The 21,003-nt window shown below is 38.7% G+C and overlaps 1 protein-coding gene across 1 annotated transcript in view; it reads right to left on the bottom strand.

Moving 5' to 3' along the window:
• Positions 1–3,719: 3,719 nt before the first annotated feature.
• Positions 3,720–21,003, bottom strand: part of syt7b (synaptotagmin VIIb) — a 75,954-nt gene continuing 58,670 nt past the window's right edge. The window contains exons 9-14 of the mRNA XM_088371906.1: positions 12,307–12,442; positions 7,466–7,733; positions 7,119–7,288; positions 6,732–6,846; positions 6,385–6,584; positions 3,720–6,089 (exon numbers count right to left, since the gene is read on the bottom strand). Of these exons, the coding sequence (XP_088228032.1) occupies positions 5,985–6,089; positions 6,385–6,584; positions 6,732–6,846; positions 7,119–7,288; positions 7,466–7,733; positions 12,307–12,442 (994 nt within the window). The 3' untranslated portion in view covers positions 3,720–5,984. The remainder of the gene's footprint in view (positions 6,090–6,384; positions 6,585–6,731; positions 6,847–7,118; positions 7,289–7,465; positions 7,734–12,306; positions 12,443–21,003) is intronic.

Raw genomic sequence — 21,003 nt, 5'->3', positions numbered from 1 at the left:
TCTTGGCCGTCATATATATATATATATATATATATATATATGGCATGCCGTTCAGGAAATTAATATTTGAATATATTGAATGAACCTTGAATATATTGAATGAACTTCGGAATATATTGAATGAACCTTGAATATATTGAATGAACTTCGGAATATATTGAATGAAACTTGAATATATTGAATGAACTTCGGAATATATTGAATGAACCTTGAAATATATTGAATGAACCTTGAATATATTGAATGAACTTCGGAATATATTGAATGAACCTTGAATATATTGAATGAACTTCGGAATATATTGAATGAACCTTGAATATATTGAATGAATTTCGGAATATATTGAATGAATTTCGGAATATATTGAATGAACCTTGAATATATTGAATGAACATTGGAATATATTGAATGAACCTTGAATATATTGAATGAACTTCGGAATATATTGAATGAACTTCGGAATATATTGAATGAACTTCGGAATATATTGAATGAACTTCGGAATATATTGAATGAACTTCGGAATATATTGAATGAATTTCGGAATATATTGAATGAACTTCGGAATATATTGAATGAATTTCGGAATATATTGAATGAATTTCGGAATATATTGAATGAATTTCGGAATATATTGAATGAACCTTGAATATATTGAATGAATTTCGGAATATATTGAATGAATTTCGGAATATATTGAATGAACTTCGGAATATATTGAATGAAACTTGACTGACGTCATCATTGCCGCCATCTTGTACATGCATTTCGTTGCTGCCGCAATTATGAACCAGTCAGCTCGCAATATCGTGTCAGCTATTCTTAGCAATGATGAAATTGTCAGTGCACTGGCGAGTGCTTGTACCACCCAAAATCCCCCGGAGACACATGCCCAGCAATATAGTACTTTGGACGAAGAAGTCCAGGCTGCTTTTAATCGGGGCAGACCTGGGCGCACAACAGACCAGGCTTCTGTTAATCATCGCAACCTCAGCTTGCCATCGACCTCACAGCAGTGCCCCACAACAATCTACGCCCGTTCACTAGAAAGGGCCCAAGACAGAAGAAGTAAGAATAGGTAGGGTTAATTTAAACCGCACGTTGAGCCGTGAATATGGTCCGTGAAAATATTGTCTGACATTAAACCGCCCCGATTAAAAGCAGCCTGGTCTTCTTCGTCCAAAGCATGATATCGTCCAAAGCATGATATTGCTGGGCATGTGTCTCCGGGGGATTTTGGGTGGTACAAGCACTCGCCAGTGCATTGACAATGTCATCATTGCTAAGAATAGCTGACACGATATTGCGAGCTGACTGGTTCATAATTGCGGCAGCAACAAAATGCATGTACAAGATGGCGGCAATGATGACGTCAGTCAAGTTTCATTCAATATATTCCGAAGTTCATTCAATATATTCCGAAATTCATTCAATATATTCCGAAGTTCATTCAATATATTCAAGGTTCATTCAATATATTCCGAAGTTCATTCAATATATTCCGAAGTTCATTCAATATATTCCGAAATTCATTCAATATATTCCGAAGTTCATTCAATATATTCCGAAGTTCATTCAATATATTCCGAAATTCATTCAATATATTCAAGGTTCATTCAATATATTCCGAAATTCATTCAATATATTCCAAAATTCATTCAATATATTCCGAAGTTCATTCAATATATTCCGAAATTCATTCAATATATTCCGAAGTTCATTCAATATATTCCGAAGTTCATTCAATATATTCCGAAGTTCATTCAATATATTCAAGGTTCATTCAATATATTCCAATGTTCATTCAATATATTCAAGGTTCATTCAATATATTCCAATGTTCATTCAATATATTCAAGGTTCATTCAATATATTCCGAAATTCATTCAATATATTCCGAAATTCATTCAATATATTCAAGGTTCATTCAATATATTCCGAAGTTCATTCAATATATTCAAGGTTCATTCAATATATTCAAGGTTCATTCAATATATTCCGAAGTTCATTCAATATATTCAAGGTTCATTCAATATATTCAAGGTTCATTCAATATATTCAAGGTTCATTCAATATATTCCGAAGTTCATTCAATATATTCAAGGTTCATTCAATATATTCAAGGTTCATTCAATATATTCCGAAGTTCATTCAATATATTCAAGTTTCATTCAATATATTCCGAAGTTCATTCAATATATTCAAGTTTCATTCAATATATTCCGAAGTTCATTCAATATATTCAAGGTTCATTCAATATATTCAAGGTTCATTCAATATATTCAAATATTAATTTCCTGAACGGCATGCCATATATATATATATATATATATATATATATATATATATATATATATATATATATATATATATATATCATTTCTTTGCCATATATGGGCATTCCGATCCTTCCACAGTCCAAAACCTTGTAGGTTGTGAATATGAATATGTGATTGAATGCATAGTGACATGTATGTGATTAAGGGCTATACAAATAAAACTGACTTGACACAACACAAGGTTGCTGTTCCTCTTAAATGAGTAAATGGTCTTGCTTTAAGTGCAGTAACAGGGGGAGTATAATTATATATTTTTTGTGTGCAGTAACAGGGGAGAATAATTATGTTGGTAATTCTTGGGGAACTAGCTCATGAGTGTCTTCACTGTGAAGGAATAAAACTGTGCTACTTGTGGAGCTCTGAGATTTGTTTGGAGTATGCATTCATGGTTTTCCTACGCACACCCACTGTAGCTATCTGTGGCCCACCATTGCTGTCATCCTCCACCGCTGCTTCCTGTGTCGTGACAGCTCCGCGTTTGATCCTCAGCTGTGTCGCCACCCTCTGCTCGCTGGGAATTTCAATACTTCATTCTCCTGCTCCCTTTATCCGTCCACCTCCCGCATCCCCAGCATTCAGCTTGCCTGCCCATGTATGCAGGAGAAGAACTGCTCACTGGCATGCCACTTCACTTTTGTGGATGGATGCAATGGCTGAACGCTCATCCAGCTCCTTCACAACAATACACTGTGGTGCTTGTTAAGGAAAGTGTGAATGGAACAGAGAAAAGAGTGTTACAGTTGCTTATTTTAAACATAACAAAAATAATTACAATGCATAAAAAATTAGCATAAAACAGAAAAAGCAGTGCTGGGTATAGATTTGTGACAGTGTCAACTAGTATTGGGGCTTAACTTTACATGGCTATGAAATGATTTAAGATTGTCTTATTTCATTGGCACATTGCTTTTTGTAATCACTTAATAAGACCAATGAAATGCTCAAATATACAATAGACTGAATCAATCCTAGAAAGCATTATTTCAGCAAAACTAACGTATTTTCCGCACTATAAGGCGCACCGGATTTTAAGGTGCACCTTCAATGAATGGCCCATTTTTAAAACTTTGTCCATATATATAAGGCGCACCGGATTGTAAGGCACACCTTCAATGAATGGCCCATTTTAAAACTTTGTCCATATATAAGATATATACATTTGGCCCGCGGGCCAGACTTTGGCCACGCCTGCTGTAGTGGCTCAATATTGGTCCATATGTAAGGCGCACCTGGAAAATTGGAGGTTTTTAGGTGCGCCTTATAGTGCGGAAAATACGGTACTCGAGAATTCTTCCAGGGGACTCTGTGAATGTGATATTTTTATCTTACCGACTTGATGTATGCGCTGGAGGAAATGATGGATTTAAAAACATTATGGGATGTTTATGCATGTACACATTTATCTCTTATATACACTGTACAATTTCAAAAATGAAACAAAAGATCAGTATTTCACATTGTGCACCTTACAGATGTGTAACAATAAAACACGGGCCAAAGACAGATAGATCTACCCAATTAATACCGCCCATACTGGACATTTCATTGTACAAACAAATACAGCGTGTACATTAGATGTTGCTGGATCACCTCTCTTTGATTTGTGTCTAAGTAAGGCAATTTCTACCTCATTCTGTAGTGGATGGACTATACCACGCCCTGACAATTCCTAGCTGCATTAATGAAGGTGACTTGTCGTATGCCTTTGGAATGTTATTCCGTCATCACTATCATAAATAATGTCTTGTTCATCGGGCATGGCCATCAGCACAAACAACATTTCAGGTTATTTTGGGATGAGGTGACGCGGAACCTCTTGGGATGCAGAGAGGTGGTGACTATGCCCTGTTCTACCCCCACCCCCCCCTTCCATGGCTCTTGCAGTGTGTGCATATGGCGAGCAGCAAAACATGGTGGGATCTGGACACAGAACATGTTGTGCCAGATAGCATGTGTGCATGGTGGGAGTGTTTTGGGGCAATGCCAGCAGGAGTGTGGTTAGCTGCTTTGGTCCAAACCAAAAATTGTAAGATTAAGCTGCCATCTTTATAATATGAAAATAACCCTGCTATTCATTATTAAGAGAGGTTTGTTCCAGCATTGACATCTACAAGTGCAGACAAAAAAAAATTGAAAAATAAAACTGTCATATTGCACAGAGAGCTGATAAACTTTTTAAACATGGACTTACTATGATCAGACACACACATGCACGCACGCACGCACACACACACACACACACGCACACACACGCACACACACGCACACACACACACACACACACACACACACACACACACACACACACACACACACACACACACACACACACACACACACACACACACACACACACACACACACACACACACACACACACACACACACACACGCACACAAATAGGAGACTTTCCTTTATTCATTCAGAAAGTACAATGAACAAGAGGACTTAAGGGCAGGTATTTTTTGGTTCTTGAACCAATGAAACAAATAACTGGAAGACAAAACTCCAGAATGGACAAAAAATCCAGACGGACCAAACTTCATTTGCTGCTGGCAAAGAGTTCAATTTGGCAGCTGAATAGTAGGCATAAGTTAACCTTTACGGATTTATTTGGACTCACCTGACAAAAAGCTAATCATGTCGTTTTCATACAAGGGTGATCCACCCCGAGACTACTGCCTAATGAAAATATAGAGTCTGAAATTACATGTTTTCTTTGGAATGACTAAAAGAATGCACCATTTTTTTGAGCTAGAATTAATCCATCTTTATCATCAAGACCACGCCCAAAGTGATCCCTCATTCATCCACTGATGCACACAAACATTTCTCGATTCTTAGTTATTTTTTGTAAACAAAAGATAACACGCGAATCTCTTCTACTCCTTTTTTTCCGTCCAAAAACAGGACAATGTTTTGACGCTTTGTGGCCCAATACTGGAGGTTTTATCACTGAATCCTCCTCTTTTTTGAAGAACTTCATTTGGGGGGGTCACAGCACATCACCCACACACATCACGCACAGACAACAAGGGGGTCTGGTCTTAGGTAAATGGTTACACAGCTTCCCGAGCAAAAAGAAAAAGTCCATTTTACATCCATTGCATTCATCAACTTCCTGATGCTTGGGGCATGATCAGGATATAGACTGGCAGTGACAGCAACAGCAGAGTAGAGACGAGTGCTCCCTCGCTCTAACATCACATGGGGGCAGTGCCATTGGCGCACAGGGCTGTTTCTGACCTCTATGCTTAACACCATACAGGAGTTTGGGATTTTTCCGTTGTTTTGGTAAACAGTATTTATATTCTCGTGTGGCAAGAGGTACTGCTCTTGTGTTTAACACTAGGAGTGGTTGACAAGAAAGACACAGTGGTATTGTGAACAAAAAAAAAAAATCTCATAAAAAGACAGTACAAGGAGAAAGTGGGTGGACATCAAATACATTTAAAGGTCAGAGGAATGAGAGAGGAGGGGGTCAAGTGGGCATCACTGTTTGACAAGGGGTGAAATTTAGGAGTCAAGGATTTCAAAGAGGCCTGAGAACAAAGAGGTGACGCACACTGTCTGCAACCCGCGGCCGCAGCTCGAGAGCAGGAGATGTGAGCCGAGGGCACGGGGAACAGAGCCCGCTCGCTCCCTCAGGCCTTGAGTGCATGCCATTGGGCCACGGCGGTGCGGGGATGACCCATCATGTCTTTCCAGTGTTTCACCTCCGCGGGGCCACTCTTCCATGAGAGATAAATCTGCCAGGAGCAGAGACAATATTAGCTCATGCACTGTGTCACCAAGTGACGATACTGAACTTTTGTTGAAGCATATTATCAATGATCCAAAGCACACATTACTTGACTTGAGGTGCTACAAAGGGTTAGAATGAACATGAACATCTTATATTAGATGAGTGGCTGCATGACATGAACCAGCAGGGGTCAGTAGAGACTGGCTGGGTGATTAAGTGAAGCTGGCCTGTCACGGAGTCAAAAATACACACAGGAAGAGGAAGAGGCAGGAAGAAGCGAAGAAGAGGGAAGGAGTTACCTTTCCAATGACATCATTGCGACTAAGCCTGTCCTTGTCCATGACAGTGATAATTATGGTGGTCTCCCTCAGCACGTGGGCAGGCACGTCAAAGGGAAAGGACTCGTTGAAAACAGGGTTTAGACAACGCTTCATTACCACCGTCTTTTTCTTCTCCACACGCTTGTCCTTGTTCATCAACCACACCTTCACATAGGGGTCTGGGAAGAGCAATATGAATTGTTAACCCGGTGTTGCGTGTGTATGAGGTCATGGATTTAATTCCGCTCTGGTCGTTAATATTTCAATGTATTTCAAGTGCACACGACAATGATGCGTGAAGGAACCAATTAAAGGAGCCCGTGTACCAGAAGTGCCTCCAATGTCCATGGCTTTGAGGTTGCGGGCTTTGACGATGCTCACAGTGATAGTGTTGGCGGTGGGGTTGTAGCACAGAGACACCAACAGATCTCCTCGGCTTCCCTGGTTAAATGATACACACTTGTTTTATTGTGATGCACTTTTCAATTGTTCCCCCTTCTTCTTACTGTGTTTTCTTCCCGCTGTCTGTGTTCAATCCACCAACCTGTCAGATGCTCAGTATTCACTTCTATCCTCTCCCACCGGCATACTACCACATCTCCCCCGGGACTGTCACAGCAGCCAGCAATATGACATCACCCATTACATTCTGTCCCATCTCCCCTCCTCCCACTCCATTCCTTCTGCCACCTCTTTTCCCCCTCTTTACTCACACTGCCATCGCTACATGGTTTCAATTCCTTCCAGAAAGTCTGCATGTTGGCCAGATCCAATTTGTTGAGGGGGATGGACACCTCTCCGATAGGGTCATTCCTGCTGAAGCGGTCATAATCCAGAACCTGCAGGTATAGAGTTCTCTGGACCACTTTCTCAAATGGGAACCCTGAAATAGAAATGCACCGAGTGTCTACATTATCAGCAGAGAGGGGGAAAAAAAAAGTCATTGTAAAAGGTCCTCACTAATAGAATCTCAAAAACTACATACATATATACTGTACTCATGGTTATTTCAGTCAAAGAAAAAAAATGAAACAAACAAGCAAATAAATGCCATTCAAACCTTCAAACAAAAAGGTCTCATTCCAATGTGGGTTCAGATTCTTCCTCTTCACTTTGGTCTCCAGTTTGTGCTTCTTGTCAGGCAGCAGGTAGAGTTTGACAAAGGGGTCAGAAGTGCCGGAAAAGTCCTTGGCAGGCAATTCCTGGCCCTTGAGGATTTTGACAGTGAGGGTGGAGTCCTGGAAGCTGTATCCTACGCTGAACTGAATGCGACCCAACTTCTCACACACTGGACCCTCGTGTTCGTCTTCTTCCGAGCCTGGAGACAACTGGGAGAGGCGATGACAATGAATATTCCAGTCTGAGAGCATGAAGGGAAGGAAATAAATGGTAAATTACATCCATCCATCATTTCATAGCTGTGTGTATATATATGTCAGTATAACGTGTTATTAACGTGATTAGTCCAAACCCCTTTTATCGTGTGATTAAGTCTCATTTTGGCCTTATAAATTTTTTACCCTTTTCGCGTCCTGTTGCCATAGAAAAACTACACCTTACCGGAAATGAGCACGCCACACTGGTGACACTAGTCTGAGCTTGTTATGCAGAGATTTCATCCGTTTTTTGAAATAAAATAAAGCATCATGGTGAGTGGTCTGTTCATTCTTTCTTGAGAAATCAAAAACAGGGTTAATATGGTAAATCAAGACCATTATATTGCTGCTAAATTCAAAACAAACTTTAAAATCAGTTTATTGCACTCTAAGGTGAGTCCTTGCTTACATTTTATATGCATGTTATATTTTTTATATTTCCCAAATTTTGAATGGAAAAAAAAGCAAGGGATTTTTTCTTTTTATTTACAATAAATAACGGTACGATTGCGATTACCCTACTTGGGCACAAAAGGGACACACTCATGGCATGTCCTTAAATTCAAGGTGACAGTGGATAGTAATCAGGCCCTGCTCTTTATAATGTATTGATCCAAAATGCAAACTAGCTTAGTGTGTTGTCACATTCTCTAGTATCCACTGTGCATGACAGCTCTGGTATGACAGCCCGATTACAGTCGGTAGACTGACCCTTTGACTGACGGAGGTACAGCCTGTAGAAATCCAGTTAAAATGTGCAATCTGTTGTGAAAAGAGCTGGGAGTATGACTTAAGGAACAGTCCCACATATTTCATATCCAATTCCATACTTTCCACACTTGTTTCAGCCAGTGCTGCTCGACCTCATTCTCCTTTGTCCAATGTGATCACTTTTCATTATTCAGCCTGACACTCTAAAATTACCCCAAATGCACGGACACGTACATTCTCCCATATTGGAGCATTGGCTCTGCTCTTTTCCTCATGAGTGCTTACCTTTTTTTACCTATGAAATTGCCAAATCACTGAAAACTATTGTTCAACGAAATACACTTTACCTGCAATTGCATTGCATAACTAATGTGAAATGCCATATTTTACATTTTTGCAACAACGACAACAAGAAAGCCAACAAAAAAAATATATATATAACCAAAACAAAAATTTAAGAAATGTATTTCATCAACGCTTAATTCCATTGAAAGATGTTGTAGGTCATCATGGGAGATGTACACAACCATAATCTCTATCTCTAAAACCAAACGGTGTGCCAAAATAATGTTCCAGCTTAGAAATTGCATTTTTGATGTACAGTGTGGATATAATATTTTTTCTAAATAACGCTAACTATACTATTCAAGTGACACAGTCCTTGGTGTTCAATAGTCACCAGTTTTAGAAATGCCCAATGAAATTACTATGTGGGACATAGACCGAATGCAGTAGCAGACACAAAAACTACATCCACAACTTCACCAAGCAATTACGTTGGGATCTAAATCCATTTGGGCATTAAAAAAAAAAAAAAAAAAAACCAATGCGGCTCCTTTCGTCTTTGATAAAGAGTGAACCCTCACTATTCAGATTTTATTGAATTTTCAAACCACAATTGTTGTACTACTCCGGTCGGTGCAATTAATTAATAATTAATTGGAAGTCTCGCCGCAGTAGCCTATTCCATAAAGAATAGACCGCACCTCGGCAATATGTACTTATCATAAAAAATGGACGTTTACAGACGATTTGATTTGGAAAAAAAATAGCAAAATTGAACTGTATGTTGTTTGTTTACAACCTGTAAAAATACCAATTACCAGTCCTACAAATTACGAGACTCCCCTGGTTGCTGAACTTCTCCTGAATTCTTCCACTGTTAATTAGTAGAGGCAACAAAAATATCCCAAATAAAAAATCATGCATCACTTGGGTTCCCCGTAGTGTTTCATCCCTTGAACATCCTAAGTGCAACTGTATGGCGTTTGCGCAATGCCACCATGGATGAATTTGACCATGTCCCTCTGACATTTTTACACTCGATGGGTGGGAAGGCACTGCAAAGACCTAACTATGCATCAAAACCAATAATGATGTCTCTTAAAAAGACGTAGCTAGTACATAAAGTACAAAACACGCAGTATTGCAGCCTTATGCCATCCATGGCTCAGTGAGTGCCATACAAAGGTGTTGGTGTCACTTCCTGATAAAGACCACATGAGAGACAGGATCTTCAGCTTCACCCTTCACCAACCTCAGTCATCTTAGATTTTGCACGATTGGATTCACATGGACCGGAATTTCCCGATGGAGACAGTGACAAAGCAATCAAAAAGCTTTAAGATTTAGCACATGACAAATATTTTGACCATAGTGGTGAAATAGCGTATCCTGAATAACAATGGCAAATCTGCTAAGAACAAAGTACTATAACATCAATAAGCAGCCCTGTTTCAATTCCTCTGACACATCATAGAGTGCACATAATTATAGTATACACAGCAACCCAATAGCTGGTGCATTTGCATTGCATGTTCTTTCACAACTAATTAATAAACTCAGCTGAACAAGGCATAGTATGCCACAACTCCCTGTGGTGCTTCACAGATGGGTCAAAATGGGAGCATTAGAAGAAAAACAAATGCTTTAAAACAAATGTCAATACATATTTTGAAATAAATCTAATACATAAATTTAAGCACATATGACATTTCGCTAAATACTACTGGATAGCCCTCAACTATTTTAACTGCTTTTGATTTGTCCACTTGGGGGCAGTAGATAAAAGGTTGTAAGAACAAAACTGGGGTTATTAAAATTTGATTAGACTGCGCAAAACATTTGACTGTTGATCTGAAAACAAATTGAACTGTGAGAATTTCCTCTCGAGCCATTTCAAAGGTCTTTGCATCCGATTAATTTCAACTTGTCAGGGAAAGCTCCTACAGATCTTTCATATCAATTCTTAGCTAACAAGCCTCAAGATTGATTGGGAAAAAGTTGATCAACGAAAAAAGTTTAACCAAACAAATATATATTTTTAGAGAGATATAAGAAATTTGCTCATGTGCGATGTGTACACGTATCTGAGACCATATCAAACAAATGACTGACCTTTTCTCGTAAAAACAGTAAATGTGATTCGACGAGAATTCAGCCTTTGTTAGAATTCCATTGTGAAATTAAAAAAGTTAACATTACTGATATTCTAAATGTGTTATGCAATAATAATGTCTGTAAAATTAAAAGGCCACTCTGCTGGCTGACATGGTATAATGGAACATTAATTAATTTTTATTTCCAGTTCCGTTACACAAAGAACAAGAACGAATGCTATAATTGTCAGAAGTGCATCTTATTCTCCGCTATGAAGATGATGATTACTTTTGGAGTACGTTTAGCCAACCTACACGTATAAGGCAGCTGAAGCTCGTTGCTAGTGAGTTAACATGGTGCAAATAGCGCCGAGCTTTCCGCGACCTCTGACTATTCACACGTACTATGTGACATGAGCGCGTTCGGGCGAGCGAAGCTTTTCGGGACTGTCTCAGAGGCTCAATTATCGCAAAAAAAGTCTGTGATTCTCAGTTTTGCAATTCAATGTGTTTTGATGAGGTGCTAAATGGATATGATGACTTACAAAGTGTGCTGTGAAACACAGTCCCTGCTACGGCGTCAATGTCAAAAGGTAAGCAGAGCTGCATTCACACACATAGCATTAGCAAATAGAGTTAGCTTCTGATAATTTACATATCCTGTACTTGATCGACCGGATAGGTAGTGGGCGGGAATTTGTGTTTGAGTATTTTATTGTCTTTACGGGTTCCAGAATTTGGGCTGCCGGTGAGATGATGAGAGACAGTCAGCAGTGCAATGTGGAAGAGGAGAATATCTGCTGGGGACACACACACTCACAAGTGAGCTGCAGCCCATTGTTATGCTGACTCTTTTCGCCACAATGATGAAAGGCAGTCTATGAAGACTCTGTAATGGTAAAGCTCAGGTATCGGCCCCTGGCTGTCATGGTAATGAAAGTCGGACATGCCATTAACTCAGCAGTATATGGGTTGAAATGGACTGATATTAACAAGACAATAGGGCTCATAAGTATTGATCCTTGGGGACTATTGACAGGAGCATGTCACGGGTGTATTATTAAGACACATTTGAACTGTTTTTTTTTTAAAAAAAAACAACATTTAATGTTTCCTTTAAATTTACTTTAATTTAATATGTTACGACTTCTCTGGAAAACGTTGACCGTCGTTGTGCAACAACAGTATTTTGACTGCTTGGAACATTTTCATATTCTCGTCAACCCACTCGCCCCATTTCTTGTCTCAAGGCTTGCATGTCACTTTCATATTGGATTAGAGGCGACGATCTGGAAGTGCCCTGTAATAATAATATGCCCATAGCCATCTCATTCACTTGGATTTGAGAAGGCTTTGCTGACTGCGGCCATCAGGGATGACTTTAGTTACAAGGAACCAAAAGAGCAGTATATCAGTCAATGTGTGTAGTGTGTTACCATGAGCATTTCACTGGTGACTGAGTTGGCTAAATCGGAGACGGATGAGTTGGCATTGTGGGCCGAGCCCTGCCGGCGTCCACTCTCATCTGGGGTGTGACCTCTGGGACTGCTGCCTAGTTTGTTACCCGGAGTCCTGGATACAACAGAAAAACACACATGCACTTAACATGCAACATTAATGCAATACAACCGCTGCTTTCTGGTGAGGATTTTTCCTCTTGGCTATTGTGCTCAGCCAATAAATGTAATAATTTAACAAACCTACTCACTTTAAGGTCATCAATACAATTGTCCCTTACCTCATCTTATAGATAACTACTCAAAATGGATTTTGAATCAATCGCAGCTTGGGGGAAAACATGGTTTGTGATTAACCCCTGAACCAAAATTCCAATGGCCATTTGTATTTTAATTATTGTATCATATTTAGAATTTCTGAGAGTAAACAGCTCTATTGTTAGCAGCTTTTTATTATGTGTCACAGCGCATTATTGGTGATCGCATCAGTAGTCAGTGCCCATTTATATCTTTGGTCCAACACGTTCAGCGTCTTCTTTTCACTTCACAAATGAGGATTATTTGAGTCGTGCTCTTATAGTGTAATCGGCTCGTTGTAGTTGTAGCGTGCAAAGATTTAATTTATCCCTTAGATTTCTTTCAACAATGTTCTAATCACACCAATTACTGTGATAAATGTAGTTACTGTATATTGTGATATGAAATTGTCACACTGTTTCTTCATCAAACAGATCATGTATTATTACTATTATTGTTATTGTATTTTATTTTCGACCTTCAATTGTCTATTAATAAAGAATGTTCAAAGCAAAGAATAATTATCTGATTGGAATGCCTGCTACAGGATTTTTTAGATGATATGGAACTATTTCAAATATTATTTATGGACTGGCCAAATGATATGACAGCAGAGCAGCATAAAACCTATGAATTACAACTATGAATTAACATATTGTACTTGTTAATGGCAACCCCAGAAACAAATAAAACAGGCCATAAATAAGTTTCAAACTCAGAAACACTAAATATGAGTTATTGTTGTGCCAACTCAACTGACCTAAAAACAATACATGACTTTTTCAAAGTCAAAGTCAAAGTCAGCTTTATTGTCAATTTCTCCACATGCCAAAGACACACAAAGAAACCGAAATTTCGTTCCCCCCTATCCCACGGTGACAAGACATGGCCCACAACAGACAAACAAGTAAACAACAAGTATTTTTATGTTGCACATAAAAATGAACACCAAAAAGTTCTTAACTTCTAAGGTGGCAGCCACCGAGTGTGCCAGGCTGCCTGATTTATTTGTAGAGACAGATGCTGTAACACAGTCGCACCATTTCAAGACGTGGGCGGCCATGCCCGTGAGACAGAGCGAGAGGGACAAAGTGACCTGCCCCCCTAAATGACAGACAGTGAGCCGTAGGACCTGAACGTGCACAAAAGATGTACTGTACTTGTCTGACATTCTCTTTGCTCAAACAGAAAATATGTTGTGGGATCCCTCGTGGAATTTATTGGCATAAGCACACTGAGTACCATTTCTCCATCAACAGTACCATTTAGTTCAGCACAACTGTAGGCGAGAGCCTGAGGATATCCAATTGCTTTATGAACTGTAGAGGAGAGACCCGGGAGTTTTATTCCAAACCTGACAAGAGATGACATTCCTCATCATGAGCCTGCTCTCCTGGATTAGAGCGACCAAGGGGGAACGTCAAGGAGAGTGTGTGCTTCATGTCCGCCTCTGGTCACTGATATCACAGTGCGTGCACTGATTGGTAAGATTTTTTTAGTAGTCCAACTTAAGTATTTGGTAAATAGCAGTTGAGTATTCAGCTTTATTTTCAGCATTACTTTAAGTTATGAAATAGTCCACTCTGCGTATAGTAAACTTTATGACTTGATCTACTGAAGAAAAAAAGTTTTTTCTTGCTATTTGAATTCATTGAGATGCACTCATACATTGTGATCGTTCTAATACTCACTGATAAAAACAAAAGCCAACATGCAAGGTTCAAATACATTTTACAATGACTAACAATTGTTACAAGAGACACTAGCTTTTCATTCTTTCACCCCAACAACTAACTTTCCATATGGCCACATAACTGAGAAATATAGAGAAAAGAGTGCACAGGGTCAGAGTTGAAATATAGGTTCACATCATTCTAAAAGTAAACTCAAAATGCTAGAAAATAGAAAAAAGATATAATAACTAACTAGAGAGTGCCAAATAAGCAGTCACACAAGCAAATCAGAGTGCACACCTAACAGAAATTTCACAGCGAAAGCTTAGGGAACAAAACAGCCCAGGTTTTGTTCAGCTGAAATGTACACTGTAAAAAAGGAAGCAAATTGCCACGTTATATTAGGTAAAACAAATACGAGAAAGCTGGAGAGGGAATGCTGCTAGATGGACGGACGGGGGTTGCACCATAAGGAGACAAGTAAAAGCGAGTGCCAGCGAATGAGAGAAACAGAGAGGAGACGATGCTGACCCAATGAAGAGGAGAAACAATTGATTTGTCACGGTATGTTTCTTCACTGTGATCTGCAGGTCAGAGCAGCTACAATACAGCACGGAGTGAATTCAAAATGCATTGCTGTCCATTTTGAAACACATGTCCAATAAACAAATATACCAGGAGGTTGACACACCGGTCCACTGACTTCCTCCTTCCTGGTATGTGTGTTTACGGACCACTTGGCGTCTTATTACATGCATGGGTAGGTTAGCAATAGTTTGAGTGGTATTTTTCAATACCGAGGGGTTCAAATACAGATGTAAAATATGCATTCATGTTGGGATCCAATACTAACAACAACAAAAATCTGTAGTGAATGGTTGCATATATGACTGGACTGTGTTATGTCGTTTTCATGAAATTACTATATTAGTTTTTCCCAACATTTCTTGCGGACAAATGGGATGGGTGTTTTGAGAAGATTAAAATTATAAATAATATAATCAGTATAATTTAAAATCCAAAAATGAAAAACTAATTGGTATAATATGTGTTGTCAACTATGCTGGTAGGCCTAGGGCACTATGCAATAGAATTTTCCCAATATGCATATACGATTAGACGTTTAGAACATTTAAAACTGTAACACAACAAACAAAATAGAGAGTTGCTGACAGTATCTCACTTCAACTTTAAGACAGCCATTTCCTGTCAAAGCAGTTTTGCTTTAGCCTTAGGCAGGGATTGTGAAAATAATTATAACATTATTAAACATGTTTTTTTTATTTGCACTTGATTTATTTTCCAGTTAATTTTGTGAATCATCTACCTATCCAAAATGTGTCAAATGTAGCTGAGATCCCCAAAATAGACATACAGATGCAAATAAATAGCCTGTAAAGGTCTATCCTCCTTTGATGCAAAATAAAATAATATTCTTCTTGATAATAACGGCGGTCCCTTGGACAAAACCAGTTGAAAACCTAAGGGACGGAAACCCGTTCACTGCTGGCAATAGAGGACATAATATATGCCTGTCAACTGGATCTCGAGCCCAAGAGTCAATAATTTCCTACTTGTAGAAGTGCTAAGATCAATGAGAAGTCACTCAACCCCATTAAATCAGAAGCCAGCACACACACACACACACACACACACACACACACACACACACACACACACACACACACACACACACACACACACACACACACACACACACACACACACACACACACACACACACACACACACACCAGAGACCACAAGGAGAATCACGCTTACGTAAATATACACACGCACGTGCACATGCACAGACACAATCACACATACAATTTTGTAGTGTTGTTTCAGTAGAGATGTGCATTGTTTTCATAATCCCAATCAGATGGTCACATAAAGCCAGTCCTGCACAAGGTGGTTCGAGATCATTTCCCAACATTTAGTGAAAGATCTCATGTAACATCCCCCCAACATAAATGTAAAGTATGAGCACAGAAATAACAGGGATTATTTTAATCTATTGTGTGTAGTTCTGTTGGAGTTTTTATTTCTACTTGGAGTGAAAAAGTCAAATATACAGTAGAAAAGTGACAGTTAAAACCTCAGAATCCCAAATCAGGTTGATATTTTTTGTCAGTATTGATGAAAAACATTTAGAGAGCTATACAGAGGCCTAACATTATATAGCCTAAAGTACTAGCTCTGCAATGAGGACTCATTATATAAATAGAAGAAATCATTTGAATTAGCAATGACATAACTAACTGGCCAGAGATTTTGAGAAGAAGAACCTTCGATAAAAATAAGTGGTGGATGTATTTCCCCCCCGCACTGACACAGATAATAGTGAAACATATTTTGCCATTCATTATAGCAAAACATATTTTTGCATTCTAGGACAATTGCGTTTGTTGAAGTGTAAAAAATCCATATGGACTCTCAACGCAACTCATCTTTATTTATACTGTGCTTCCACAACAACTTCAGCTGTAACACATACTCATTCTGTGGGAGTTGAAGTTACCTATTAAAGTACAAATTTTGACACCACTTGACACTGAGAAAACATATTGCACTGCACTTATCTGCAAAATAACAATCAATCCATTAGCACAAATACTATTTAATTACCCATATAAAATTCATGACTGCTTTTATCAACTTGATGAGGTTGTTTACATCAAGTTAATAAATATACACCTGCACTTAATTAATATTTTACCTCAAAGAATAAAGCTACGTTGTGCTTCCAACAGGATGTAACACATCTGCACTGTGTGTTGGCTCTTTTTGCTTGCTTGGGACTTGGCGGGGGGGAAAAAAACACTACTTACATAATTTATCCTTATAGGTTGATGTAACCATGACTACTGAAATATGTGCACCAACTTAAGGTTGTACTCACTATCATCATGCATTTTACACAGGTAACCATGGCTACCGGACCCTTCAAAGAGGGGCATTAAAAGCCAAGTATGCTCAGCAGCAAGGCACATGTTTAAAATAATATAAAGTCCACAGAGGAGACGCCAAAGAGTTGGAACATCCTTTTTGACTCTATTCATATTTACATGTAAACTCTTGCTGACCTTTTTGAAAAACACCACAGCTCTCCTTTGGTCATGTTCAAGGAGATTCATAAATGCCTTGAATCAACAATTGATGTGACTTAAGCCTTAACTTAACTTGAGTCACAAAAGAGTGTGTTTACTGTACAACCATACCAATCAAATTCCGTCAGGCTAAATATCCATGGACGGTGTAAATCTGACACCAGGCATTCCAAGAGTTGGTTCTATTCTTTCAATGGCTGAAAGCCAGTTTTGAGCCTCTAATACGACTTCTACGACAACTCCATGCCTAAAAACCCGAAACAATTCTCATCAGAAATGATGTGCGCAAGTGCAGCCTTGGGATAATCATTCTCTAAGGATATTAGAATGAATCTCACAATATTTTTTATTTATTTGCGGCCTACAGTTGCCTGGAAATTCAATCTTACAACTGTACCCATTGTTTTTAGTCATTATTTTCAATGCAAGAAGTCTTGATTTTCTACCCCAACTGTCCAGTACTGAGCTACAGATTGTAGCAAAAGGCCACAAATTAGCATTTTGTGCACACATTATATTCACGTTCCTACAATTTTCACCTTGGAGCATCTGCCCATGCAAAGTTCTCTGCATGCCCCTTGCTCCATATAATTGATCAAAAACACAACATGGAACAGCTGTGACAAAAGTAAAGGGCGTATAACCTCCGTGTGTTTAAAGTGGATGCACTGTCCCAAGATACTCAAGCCATCGTTTTTTTTTTGCTAACACTGTAAATTCATGCATGGGAATTGTGCGCGGAGGAATATCATTTTCTTTTTAAGATGTGCAGCAATAGGGCAGATTCATCATTCTGGCAAAAGTGACAGTCATCTACGCTGACAGCCCAGTTGTGCTGTGAGAGCATGCCATCACAAGCATCACCATCCCCAGCGTATGAAAAAGATGGATGAATATAAAAAAAGAGTGAAGGACACAGCCCCGCTAACAGAAGGGTAGAATGAGAGAGCAATGGATCAAAAGATATTTTAAATATGACAGATAAGACAAGCTTTGTCTCTTAATAAGTCAGCACATTATACATTATAGTAATTTATCATTTAGGATGAGGTATTAAAATATGTGTATTGTGCAGCAACGTGTTATCTTTGTGATGCTAAATATAAAACCTAAGTCATGACACTGTCCGCGCTTCCTTGTCTAGGTCTAAATGTGAATGAGGTTTGCTTGTGTCATTAAACAAAGAAAAACTGACAAAATTGTCATATCACAGATGGCTAAAGCTGGCTCAGTTGTCAAAATATTGCATGTGATGTGTTATTGGCGACATTTATTTTTGTACTCTTTTGAAGGTCAATATGAGGGATGTTTGATCCCACATTTTTCATATTAACTCAACAGTTTGTAGTCACCGATACCAAATCTTGATACCACTAATATTTTTGATTTACAAAAAATTCCTGTGAAAAACAATTTCAGATAATTGAAAAGAAATTCTTATATATCTATATGACATTGTCAGTATAATTGCATGAAATTAACGTTTTTATTGTTTTCATTTGTAATGTCCAATTCCTCATCATAAAACGACCATAAGAGAATGTCCACTGGTTTCAGCTGCCGTCGTAATTTCCGATACCTTGAAATAAGGCCAATACCGGAACTAATACTTAGCATCGGTACTCACGTATTCCTATTCAAAACCATTAATCACTAATATTTTTGATAATCTCTCGTGAAATAATAAAATTGTACCATACCTAGCATCGGTACTCACCCATTCCTATCCAATACCACTAATCACTAATATTTTTGATAATCTCTCGTAAAATAATAAAGTTGTCAGCCACAGTTGAGAGCTGAATGGAAAGCTGATCAGTGCAGAGGATGGACATGAGGGGTCCAGGAAGTCTTGTTGCCAAGGGGGTTCTCCATAAACATACATACATAGGTCATGTTGATCACCTAACCGCCTTGGGATACCACGGAGCATAATAACACTTCCATGTCCCATGATGGATGAGGCCTATGCTCCCATGTCAGCCCACTCAGCAGTCCCCACTGAAGGGAACAAATCACCGGTCGCTGCCGCCTCACCACGCAAGCTAATACAACTAATGGAGTCGTCTGTAGTGGTTGACCGGCTTGCTCTTGTTTACGTTTGATATCCATTTGCACTTATGTGTTTGTATGGAGGTGAAAACTTTTAACCAATTAGCAAAGAGTGTTTCTTGACATCACCCTCATCAATGCATCTTTGTTGGATGCTTTAATTTTCTTTTAATTGAAATCACAAACAAGGGAACGATCTTGGGTTTTCAAAATTAGTTGTAATGTTTTTTTTTTTAACATGCCTATTAACATTTATTGCTGACCTACTTTTTTTTCCTCATCTCTGGCCACTGGCCAGCCTGGAGCGTCGTTATGAGGCACTGTGATTACTGGCTCAGAGTTGGATTTGCTCTCCGATAAAAGGAGGAGCCAATATCGTGCCTGATTGACAATACGCAGTTGCAACTCAGCTGGTAACAGAGAACATGATTTCGACTGAGGCCACTAACCACTTACTTTTACATCAGCTCTTTTTATGGCATTTGAGGACATGGTCTGTGATTGTCTCTATCTTTATTTGTCTTTCTGGAGAAAATTGGATTTTATCATCAAAGAGCAACGTGGACACTGTTTTATGTAGGAGCTATATACAGTAAGATTTTAAGAGACTGTTCCCTTTCTGCTATCTGTTCAGGTGGATTACAAAATGCCCTCTAGATGAGAATCCATTACCGTATTTTCCGGACTATAAAGCGCACCTAAAAACCTAAAATTTCCTCAAAAGCCAACAGGGCGCCTTATAGTCCGGTGCGCCTTATATATGGACCAAATTCCTAAATTTAAACTGGCCGAAGCATTGTGTCATGAAATCAATCATAAGTGAAGACTATGAATCATGAATCAAAAAGACTATGGATCATTATTTTGTGATTATAAAGTAATTTGTTGTGTCTGAAGTTGAACTAAAAAAGATAAAATGGAGAATGATTTGATTTGGATTAAAAATCTGACATGATGAATGCATTATGTCAGATTTTTGGTGCGCCTTATAGTCCGGTGCGCCTTATATAATGACAAAGTTTTAAAATGGGCCATTCATTGAAGGTGCGCCTTATAGTCCGGTGCACCTTATAGTCCGGAAAATACAGTAGTTTCATTTTGGTGATCCGTTTCTGTCTCAACTGCTTGACAGTTATCAATTATTATATATTTTTTCAACCAACTGGAGCCTATACAACAAAAAATATAACAGATTTCCAGGCTTCTGTGTGAAGAATTTCATGTATAACAAGATATGTCGTTAAATATAAAAGTGAGAATGTGAAAAAATCGTTTTGTTGTCACAAATTCATGAATGTTCGAAATGCTAACTACTTGGTTGGCACGTTTGACTGCTTTTACAAATACTGAGTTGAGCTTCGTCGTCCAGGGCCAGTGGGCTCTTTGAAATATACTGATATTCATTTCCCGATTGCACGCTCTGTGTGGCCGATGTCTGAGCTCATTAAGATTCAGCTTAGCTGTGCAACGACTGCTTTCTGTGCTGATAATAAGCTAAACAGCGTCGGCGGTCCCATCACAGTTATCTGCAGGTGTCTGAT

Source organism: Syngnathus floridae, chromosome 3, assembly GCF_059516105.1.
Source record: "Syngnathus floridae isolate MCC-2025c chromosome 3, RoL_Sflo_1.0, whole genome shotgun sequence".
Lineage (NCBI taxonomy): Eukaryota > Metazoa > Chordata > Actinopteri > Syngnathiformes > Syngnathidae > Syngnathus > Syngnathus floridae.
This window is presented reverse-complemented; position numbering and strand designations above follow the sequence as displayed.